The sequence below is a fragment of the Bombus flavifrons genome, chromosome 5 (genome assembly GCF_040668555.2).
Source record: "Bombus flavifrons isolate JBK064 chromosome 5, iyBomFlav1_principal, whole genome shotgun sequence".
In the NCBI taxonomy this organism is placed as follows: Eukaryota; Metazoa; Arthropoda; class Insecta; order Hymenoptera; family Apidae; genus Bombus; species Bombus flavifrons.
Window position 1 is genome coordinate 257,594 of NC_138446.1, and position 10,215 is coordinate 267,808.

Below are 10,215 nucleotides of genomic sequence, written 5' to 3' on the forward strand. Positions count from 1 at the left end.
AAAGGTGAGATAAGAGACTTGACGGTTATGTGGCAACGAAAACGAAGGATGCAGGTGCGTGTATGAAAATCATACTTGAAGACGATGCGCCAGTGTACCAAAATCCACGCAGATTATCGGCAGCAAATTGATCGATCCCCTATTTTGTTTAGGATAATAGAGGTGATTGAATTGATTATAACTCTGAGGTGACAGGTTATAACTTACTCTTTATTCCAACTACTCGTAGACAAGATGCTTACGCTCGTACGTGCGTATATATATATATATATATATATATATATATATATATATATATATATATATATATATATATATATATATATATATATGTCGGAGAAGGTAGGAATTTAGAGTTAGGAGCGTGAAACGTATCTTCATTTGGATTATACAGTGTCGTTATGCAATAGAGAAGACATTGACTAGTGCAAATATGATTATTATAGGATTGGACAAGTAACCCGTGGTAATTAGATACTCGAGAAACTAATGACAATGATCCTAGGTTCAATAACGAATCCGCGGTCAACAGGATAACAGGATGCCCTTTCTTCCAAAGCCCAAATCGTACTCGACTTGCTTGGCTACGATAGAAGTATAACAAAACTAACTCTTTGTTAAAACGTGGAATGTCCACCGAGCGTAAAGACGCTAAGTAACTCGCTAATATGACCTCACGAGAGAATGACTTTCCGTGCGTCGACATCTGGTAATCATCTTACCCGAAAAATAGGGTCTGTGTGTGGCGAGCCACGGGACAGAAACCGTTGGAATGTTTACTGTCGAGTGCCGCTACAACTATTTCTTTTTAAGGGGAGCTATGCTATTACTCTATACCTTTGTTAGACAAAACGTTCATCCCTTGACCGTGGCAACGTTCGGCGACTGATTGCCGCCTCGTGCCCAAACTCATTATCACAAATCTCGACAATTATAATCGAGTTAAGTTATAGAAGCAAAATATTGGGGGTTTTCCGAAGAATTCCAAAGGACGGTCCCGGTGTCCTTTCATCTCCCTTAGGCCTACTATAAAGGCTCTTTGTCCGAATGAGAACATGCCATCTTGGTGTATCCTCATACACTGTTGGTCTGTTGTGTCCTGGTGGTATTCGGCGAATCCATCACTGGAAATCCCGAGAAAAATGGGATAACCAACGTTTCCCTACGTTCCACTTGATGGAGCAATAACCATAAAGAACCTCTTGACTCGAAGGTGTTTTGTACCACTTAACGACCTTAACGGTCAAATCGAAAAGCATTTCTAAACTAAGCATAGTTTTACGACAGTTCTTTATGATTATTAAGGTCCAACTAATGATAATGACGTAGCGAATGGCCGCCTCGACTGAGGGATGGATTCCGGGCTACGCAAAGAGTCACCGGACGTAACAAATATTATCGATCGGTGGTTAAGCGAGAAAATCATACCGTTACCAAATCTACTAGCACTGTAAAAAGTTCAAATTTGAAGGTCTTATGTAACTCCGGTTGAAGATTACCAGTAATGGCAATAATATCTTGTCCGAAGTTTATTTGCCTATAGATCTTGTAAACCAAAAAAACGTTGATATTCCAAGGCATAATGAGTCTCTCCCGTTTCAAATCTTCCGTTGCCTTATGTGCCGCTGCAACTGCAATTGCACCGCAACTGATAAGCAGTAGTGTTGATATAGAGCCATCCGACTAATGAGCGGTGCACGCAGCACAATAAGGGATGCATAATTGTCTACAATACATATCTCAAATAGCAGCAGAGATGTTTCGATTTGAGCATTTCAACGCAAATTAGCACAACTGCTGCTGAATATCAACTGACGAGGGCTAGTGTTAATATAGGGTAAACCGATACATGTGCAATGTATGCGGGACCAAAAGGGGAGTACAACGCGCAGCAAAGTATCTACATATCGCAAATTGCAGCGGGGATACGTCGATTTGAATATATCAGCCTCAATATGCAAAGACTGCAATAACATAGGTTTTGACGGTTACTAGTGGTGATATTGAGTAAACCGACACATGTGCGGTGCGTGCGGCATCAGATGAAGAGTATGACGAGCATCAACGTGTCTACATATCTCAAATAGCAGCGAAAATATGTTAAATTGAATATTTCAACCTGAATATTCGCTGAATGCGGCAATAAATGAGGTGTATAACGCGCATCGAAATGTCTACATATCTCCAACAGCAGCGGAGATACGTTTATTTAAATATTTCAGCTTCAATATGCAAAAATGCAAGTTCATAAGATTTGACGAGGCCCAGTGTTGATATTGATTAAACCGCTTGATGTGTGCTGTATGCGTCACAAGAATGTGAGTGCGGCGAGCATCGAAGTGTTTACATATCTCAAATTGCAGCGGAGATTCGTTGATTTAAATAATCCAACACCAATCTAGTGAACTGCTGTTGTATAGCGACTGGAAAGGACTAGGATGCATAAAGAGTAAACCGATTATTGTGCGTTGTATGAGGTATCAAAAGGGGTGTATAACTCATTTGCAAAACTGCAATTATTTAGGATTTGACGGGGGCTATTGTTGATATAGGGTAAACTGATTGGTGTGACATGTTTGCGGCACCAACTATGGAGCATAGAGCGCATCCAAGTATCTACATATCTCCAATAGCACCGAAGATACGTTGATTTGAATATTTCAGTCACAATATGTAAAACTGCAATTGCATCGTAACTGACTAGAACTAGTGTTGATATAGGGTAAATAGACTGATGTGCGGTGTATGCGCCACCAAATGAAGAATACAACACGCCATTTTATACTGATAAATACTTTTATATAACGCATTATTTTATATTCCTTAATAGTTATCACATAGATGTGTAATTACAATCTTTAGACTCATCCTTCTTCGCCCGATGTGTCTGTATCAGATATATCGTCTTTGTTTGTATTCGGTGATGTTTCTTTTAATTTTAAATTTGACGAGCCCCTCGAATGAGATAAGCTTTGTTCGGTTTTCGGCATACCATCTGGTGTACATTTCTTAGTAGTTTTCACGATCTGTTTCCATTGAATACCTTTCTTTCTACCTGTCCTCATTGATTTATGTCTTCTTACAAGAAACTTGGGGCTTCTATTTTTCGACATCGTTGCTTTCGACGGGATTGACAAAGGTGTTTCTGGCAGCGTTAAATAAGAAGTACCGTAATGTTGGCACTGTAATTGGCATGTATCTGAATGAGGACTGTCACTTGGGTTTATAGCAGTATCGTCTGATGGATGTACACTTTCGAAGTCGTATTGCCCTTCCTCTTCCGGGGAATTTTCCGAACCACCAACATCAAACGAGTATGGTAGTGCAACTTTTGGACTATAATCTCTCCATGGATTTAGATTATCCATGTAAACGGAAGGTGTGTCTATGATTTGTCTCGAGGGTATTGATAAATTGGACGTACTCGGCCAAGGTTGTATAACCAACTTAGGACTTTTTGTTAACGTGAAAAATGGCTTTCGGCTTGAATCAATTCGTGGCAACGAATACTTTCCTAAAGATGAAAATTTCTTTATAGTGTCTGCTATATTTTTCGCTTTTTGTTCTATTTGGTCGGTGTGGATCGATGGTTCCTGAATATCAAACTGTAAAATTGTTTCAGGACAAGTTTGATCAATTTTCGTAGGTGTTTCAGGGCGCGGGCTGATCTGGCTGAAACAAACGAGTTTAACTTAACAAAACTTCATTTCATTAACTACGTTTTCACACGATTTCGCAACACAAATTATTGTATTAATTATTCGTTCCTGGAATTTGATTTTTAAGATTCCTTTGTTATACATGTTGAACTTGGTATGCATATAATTTCATTGAATTTTAGTTTTAATTAAGAATTCTTAAATTATTTAATAAAAACAATTGCTTGAATAATATTTGAAAAGAATATGGAGAATAATTAAAGAAATTACGCGAATACATTATACATTATAATCTTACCGCCTTTCACACGGTGGGCTGTCATTAGGATGAGTAGCTAAACTCATCGTTGATGTGTGATGTGACGGTTTTACGTCCTCTTCGTCCTCTTCTATAACATCTGGTAGAAACATAGTTTGCTTTTCCTCGGGAACTCTAAACGTCAAAAGATGAACATCGATTTTGAAAGTACCTCCTCCCATAATAATTTCCATACATTAATTAAAACCTTTTAAGGATACTAACGTCATGTGTGCCACACTACCGCGATAAGTTTTCTTTTTGTAAGCAGCCGCTGCTTCAGTGTATGGTAAAATTAGATTTTCAGCGTCATAGTAAATATCTTTGACCAATGGTGGACAACGATTCATAAGGGTATCTACTCCAAGGTATGATACCTGATATATAAAATAAATGGGAAAACTAAAACTGTACGATTCGAAAATATTTCAGAAGATATTTGTAAAATAACTGTTAACATCGATATATAAAGAAGCTTAATTACTTTTGTATGGCGATCAATTATCCAATTCAATTCGAAATCTTCGTCGTCATCGCCAAAAGGATTAATTAATTGTTCCGCTACCTATCGAAATATAATTATTGTTTTGACAATTTGTTATCTTTCTCGTTATAGGAAAAGTTGTAAGTACCTTTAACAAGCCCATGAAAAAGAAAAATTGTAGCAGAGTAAAAACAGGTATGTAAATGTCAATCTGCAGCTGGAATTGTTTTTCTTTACCATCGATGTACTGACGAGCTATTAAAGCCACGGCAAAAAAACTGTACGTCGCCAATGTCACTACTTGCGTGTAAACTAACGGAATTGATATCCAATCGTAGCTCCATAAAAGGCCACATTTTGTACGAAATTCGCTGAATTCCTGTAACGATTATTATCTTTTAATAGCATGGTAACAAATTAGATTTTTCGAAATATTTGATTCGTTGATACGAGTTGTATCAAGTAAATTGCAAATTCCTTTTGCAATCGCAACTTGATGCTGCGACATGATATCATACCTCCATAATTAATTTTAATCCCTGAGGATCGGGAATTCTGTGATTATGACGCGCTTCTTTTAGAAGGTTGATAAACCATGTGCAAGGGATCCAATAAGTGTTGAATTCTAAGCTTGGTACTGCCAAAAATAAATCCAATTCAAACGCTGTCATAAAACCTGCAATCAGATGTTTATTGTATTATTCGTGTAATATCCATTATATTAATGTCATCATTGATACTAAAAGCCGATTTTATTTGAAAGAACTGCTGTAATTTACTGGACTCCTACATATTAACAAGAAATATATTATTTCCAAACATCGTGTAATATTATAACCTTCTACTATGGAAATAATTTTTAAATAATTGCAAAAAAAATGCACACGTATGTATATATACAAGTAATCAACCGAAAAACGGATTCACCTTTGTTAGAATAAGTTTTTAATCCAAATTCAATGATTATGATTTTTACTGTCGTTCGTAAAGATTTTTTGTTATCAGTTTTCGTAATTCCATTTCATCATGGTTTGTGCCTTGTTAGTCTTTCTTCGGAGTGAGTAACGTATATACTACGCTTTCGTGAGAATGCATACTACGGGTTAAAATTAGTACGTTCACGTTGAAAGAAAACTTTACCGGAATCAACGACGTGATCGAGCGTTGGGAATCGTTTTTTCACCGCCGAACTGATCGAACGTAAAACAAGTATCAGGGAAAGGTTCAAGTAGCGCATCAGAGCTCTTCGAAGCGTACGAGCGTATTCGTCGTTTCCAGTAACGTACAAAGCAATTAAATGCATTACCCTATTAATAATAATTATCGATATTAAACGTTTTATTGTTCCATTGAATATTTATTCTCCAGACTTACTTATCGGGCCAAGGTATCGCTTGATATTGTTGCCACCATCTTTGAGCAACGTAAGACACGTAGAATCCAAGAACGAAACTTAATGGAATTAAATTAATAAAATTATCGCAATAAATGACAATCTTTTCGAATTCTCTAGAAATGAAACGATATATTTAATAATTAATTGTTACATCAATTATTTATTTATTATATATGTGTGTATGTATATCCTATTGTTATACATATATACACGTGTAATTTCTCCCTTAAATATAAAAATTTAACTGTTACAAATATTAATTATATATAAAAGTTATAGAGCATTACATCCGATCGCTATTTAATGGAAATCATATTAAGAATTGAATTGCGAACCTTTTCAGTTTGATACTGAGTATGTGACGGTAAACAGTGGAGATTGCTGCGAAGAGTATCAGGAATAAGAGTAATTCTCTATAGATGAGCTTATACAGTGATCCTCTCCACATAAAAAGAAGCCTGGTGAATCCACCTCTGGTAGAGTTTGCCACTTGATACTGGTACGAGACTGTCATCCTTCTTTCATTCGCTATTTACCAGTTTCGTAACGGAAGTAAGCTTGTCGTAGCAATAGTAATTTCTTTCTTTTCATTGTTACTTCACTTTCATAAATCTATCAATATAAATTACCAATAATTATCGTAACCATATGATAATTAGCCATACGTTAAATAACCATATTTAACGTAGTTAATGAATACGAATAGAATTCGGTGAAATTTGTTGAATTATTATTCTTAGATAGGTAAATACCTCAGGCGTTATGGAACAAACGTATAATGGAGTAAAACATTCTCCTCATTTATAATAATACTTTTATAATAATTTCTCAATTGATAATCGTTTTACAATCTTCTTTTGGTAGAAGAATTATTGATATGAAATCCATTCTGATTCACTGCGAATAGATATAAAACATGTAGATTAATGTGTAAGTAGAATAAATTTCGCTTAACAGAATATTTCATTATATTTTGTAAAAATACGAATTAAAATAAAATTAAAAGCTTTAAATATTTGCTTGACTAAATTGGCAAGTTATTCTTTTCGATTTAACAAATTAATATTCGATTATTAATTCTAATGGAACTTCCACTAAACAGAGCATTTTATTAAATATAAGTTTAAATAAGAATTAAAAATATTTAATTTACTTCGCTATAACTTTAATAATGCTGTTTGATTTTAATGCAAACTGGATACCGTATAAGGACGTTTATAGAAGAAAGTGGAAGAAACTGTACAAACGTTGAGAGGTGTCTAAACGGTTTGCTTTATGCACTGTAAATAATGCTGAGTAGTTTTGGCATTTGCGCCAGTATGCAGCGATGCCGTTAAATATAACTTTGGTCATCAGTATAACCGCCATCTGAGTAAATATACAATTTATACAAGCCTTCTCCGTATGCCGCAATTGTACTCTTAGATTAGGTATTATTTACTGACAAATTGCTAACGGAAGTTGTTCTTGGATTAATTTTGTAAATTACCACCAAGTTTACATAGTATCTCGGGCGTAGATTCTATAAATGGATAAAATTGATGAATGAGAGTAGTAGTAAAAAAGCGAAAGCAATCGATTTTCTTTAAATAAACATGACAGTTTACTATGACGACGTCTTTATTTTATTAGACGTTTCATTCAATATCAAAATTACTCCAATATTAAGCGACAGTAGAATCATTCAGCTGTTTTATTTCAGTTTTGCGGTCTAATTTGATATTTTATTTTATTCTACAATTAGATGTTGATTTAAGTTCATATTTTTTTAAACGCAACTAAAAGACGCAGGACCCAGACAGAGATTCGTTTCACTTACTAAATATCAGAGTGAATGCATTGTGGATATTTTATACTCAAAATTTTTGTTATCTTATTTGTTCGAATTTGTTTTGTCATCTGCTGAAATAAAATCCTCCAGATTTCCATTCCCCGCTTTAAACGCTTTCCCCGTTTCCCTTGAAAAACATTTACAAACAACATATATAAATCTTAGTTTATACTTACAATAGATCTACATTATGACCATACTAAATGATACGTAAAAATTAATTTTTATATAATTATCTGTTAATTACATTAACTGTTAAATTAAAAAAATGATGTATTCTTCTAGTGATTATTTAATAAAAAGAAGAAAAAGGAAAACAATCAGACCAACTATTCGCGCGTGTGATTTATGAACACCGTTTGTTTAACCGAATTATTTCAGTGGTGAGTCAGTCATCGATATGATAACGAAAACATTTCATTTCGTCTGCAAGTTTTGTGCTGTTTGACACGTGCGCGAAGCGTCAACATTGTGTCTAACAGATTGTCTGACAGTCGCTCGTTGTACCTCGAAGGAGCGGTCTAAAAATATCTATGTTCGAAAGAAGCATGCGACATTGGTCGAACTACCATACGCTTCCGTTAAAATTTTAACGTAATAGATTAAATAATAGATATAGATTGAAACTAATCTTTAATCGAAATAGATTAAAACTAACCCAAATCTAAATAATAAAACTAATTCGAAGCGGTTTATTCTCTGTAAATTTAATAAAAATTCAAGATACTACGAAGAAATCTAATCAATGAACTTTACGAAGATAGAACTCAAAAATAAGCATATGACGAAAATATACAAGAGAGCGCAGTGTCGGATGAAACAAGTACCAAAAAGTAGTTGAAGAAAATTTATGGAAAATTGTGAATATGTTAATCGACATAATTCTTGGAACTAACTGTATTATTTAAGCCTGTAAATAAGTATCAGTATACAAATTTATCTTTTATATAGTTATAAAAATATGAAATAGCGTTATTGGTTGTAAGAACATTTTTATGACTGACAAACAATTTTATATAATTGCGATAATTAAAGACATAGTATATTATAATACCTGCTAATGTGCAATGTTTAAAGTGCAATGTCAAAATATTAAAAATTACCATTGCACTTTTACCATTGTCTACCATTTTACGCATAAAGTGCATTAACATTAAATATATCTTACCTCGCACGGGTCCAATGTACGTAAAAAAGCGTTCAATCGAAAGCGTTTTGCCAATTGATAAATCGAAATTTATTACACGTTACTTGTAAACACGTCAAACGAAATAAATTCCACGTTTTAATTAAGGTAATTACTACAGAAACTTCAATTCAATTTATCATCGCTGATATGTGGCCATTAATTTTTTCAACTCATGAAAATCAATTTTCAATCTTTCCCTTTAACAAGTAATCGTTTATTAATGTCAATGTTGTATACTTGTTATGTTATTGCACAAAATGTATTAAACCAACTGTTGCCTGTAACAATCGCATACAGAAAATATAACAGATCTATTTTTCATACTTTAATCATTCTGGATTCAAGTTTTAAATTGTATCCATGCACCTATCGTATGAGAAAGGTAAACTCACTTTTTAATTATATCGAACGAATACACTCAACGAACGAGTTCACCGTACATGTGTTATACCGATTTATCAACTGCACACGAGTATTTAATAAGCATTTAAAGTATTGATTTGCTTAATTAATGATTTTAAACAATTTTACACCAACATATATAACATACAATTTAATATTTATATTATAGAATACGATTTAGTCTATCATGTTATTATTTTGAAGAAAAAAGACTTTGGATCAAAAAGACACTTCTAATATAAACAATACTTGTCCGACTGTTAGATCAGGTATGCATCCAAGGCTAGTAGTTAGCGCTAAACTGATTCGCTAAGAAAATCCGCATCGTCATTGCGAATGTTAACATTGAAGCTAGTCAATTCTGATTCGATGGCAGGTACCCAAATCTAAAAGGGTCGAATGTCAAGCTCTTAGTATTGCGAATTCGTAACTATCATTGACAAAGTTTATTATAATTCGATATAATCTTTGGTGTTTTGAAAGAAGCAATACTTTAATTAAGTTGCATAAAAATGTTTCGTCAAATATCGACGATTATTTCAATGGGCTTTATTTTTACTTAAGTCATCACGTTTGAAATGAATTAATCGGCACTTTATATGGATGAGGAGGATAAGGAAGGAAAGGAAGTACGTTTTCACGAGTAGGAAATTTTATGAAATGATGTTTTTTTGGCAGCTCTAGCACACATACATAAGTGGAATAAAATTATTCCTTCCACTGAATTATTAAATTATTTTAATGAATTAATAATTTTCTGTATCGTTGATTAAATACAGAATAGATATTTGTGACATTATGCATATGGAAACATTGATTAAATACAGGACCGATCTGATTTGACCTGACACTATGAGGGATTTGGTATATCGCGTTCTGAAATACCGACCTCGAAAAAATCAATCTTTCTCACGCTTTCTGCCATTTGTTATGACAAATATAGGAATTATATTAAA

General features: G+C 33.9%; 1 protein-coding gene across 6 annotated transcripts; it reads right to left on the reverse strand.

Moving 5' to 3' along the window:
• Nucleotides 1–2,777: 2,777 nt before the first annotated feature.
• On the reverse strand, nucleotides 2,778–9,894 carry LOC138180083 (bestrophin-4). Of its 6 annotated transcripts, none has more exons than XM_069113552.1 (13): nucleotides 9,408–9,894; nucleotides 8,837–9,135; nucleotides 7,085–7,795; nucleotides 6,590–6,734; nucleotides 6,173–6,449; nucleotides 5,816–5,950; nucleotides 5,582–5,748; nucleotides 4,960–5,117; nucleotides 4,590–4,820; nucleotides 4,442–4,522; nucleotides 4,183–4,334; nucleotides 3,958–4,092; nucleotides 2,778–3,672 (listed from the first exon to the last, which is right to left on the reverse strand). In XM_069113552.1, the coding sequence occupies exons 5-13, from the start codon at nucleotides 6,349–6,351 to the stop codon at nucleotides 2,865–2,867; spliced, it is 2,046 nt and encodes a 681-aa protein (XP_068969653.1). In that variant the 5' UTR covers nucleotides 6,352–6,449; nucleotides 6,590–6,734; nucleotides 7,085–7,795; nucleotides 8,837–9,135; nucleotides 9,408–9,894; the 3' UTR covers nucleotides 2,778–2,864. The 6 variants fall into 6 exon arrangements, with proteins under 6 accessions (XP_068969653.1, XP_068969652.1, XP_068969651.1 ...); XM_069113551.1 differs by having other exon boundaries at nucleotides 8,837–9,054; nucleotides 9,182–9,894; XM_069113550.1 differs by having other exon boundaries at nucleotides 8,837–9,054; nucleotides 9,130–9,894.
• Nucleotides 9,895–10,215: the final 321 nt, after the last annotated feature.

Excerpts from the sequence above, each read along its gene's own strand:
- LOC138180083 (XM_069113552.1), bottom strand. The coding sequence starts at position 6,351 with ATGACAGTCTCGTACCAGTATCAAGTGGCAAACTCTACCAGAGGTGGA. Across the intron at positions 5,951-6,172 it reads CTCAGTATCAAACTGAAAAG|AGAATTCGAAAAGATTGTCA; the intron begins GTTCGCAATTCA and ends TTTCATTTCTAG. Across the intron at positions 4,093-4,182 it reads GGTAGTGTGGCACACATGAC|AGTTCCCGAGGAAAAGCAAA; the intron begins GTTAGTATCCTT and ends TTTGACGTTTAG.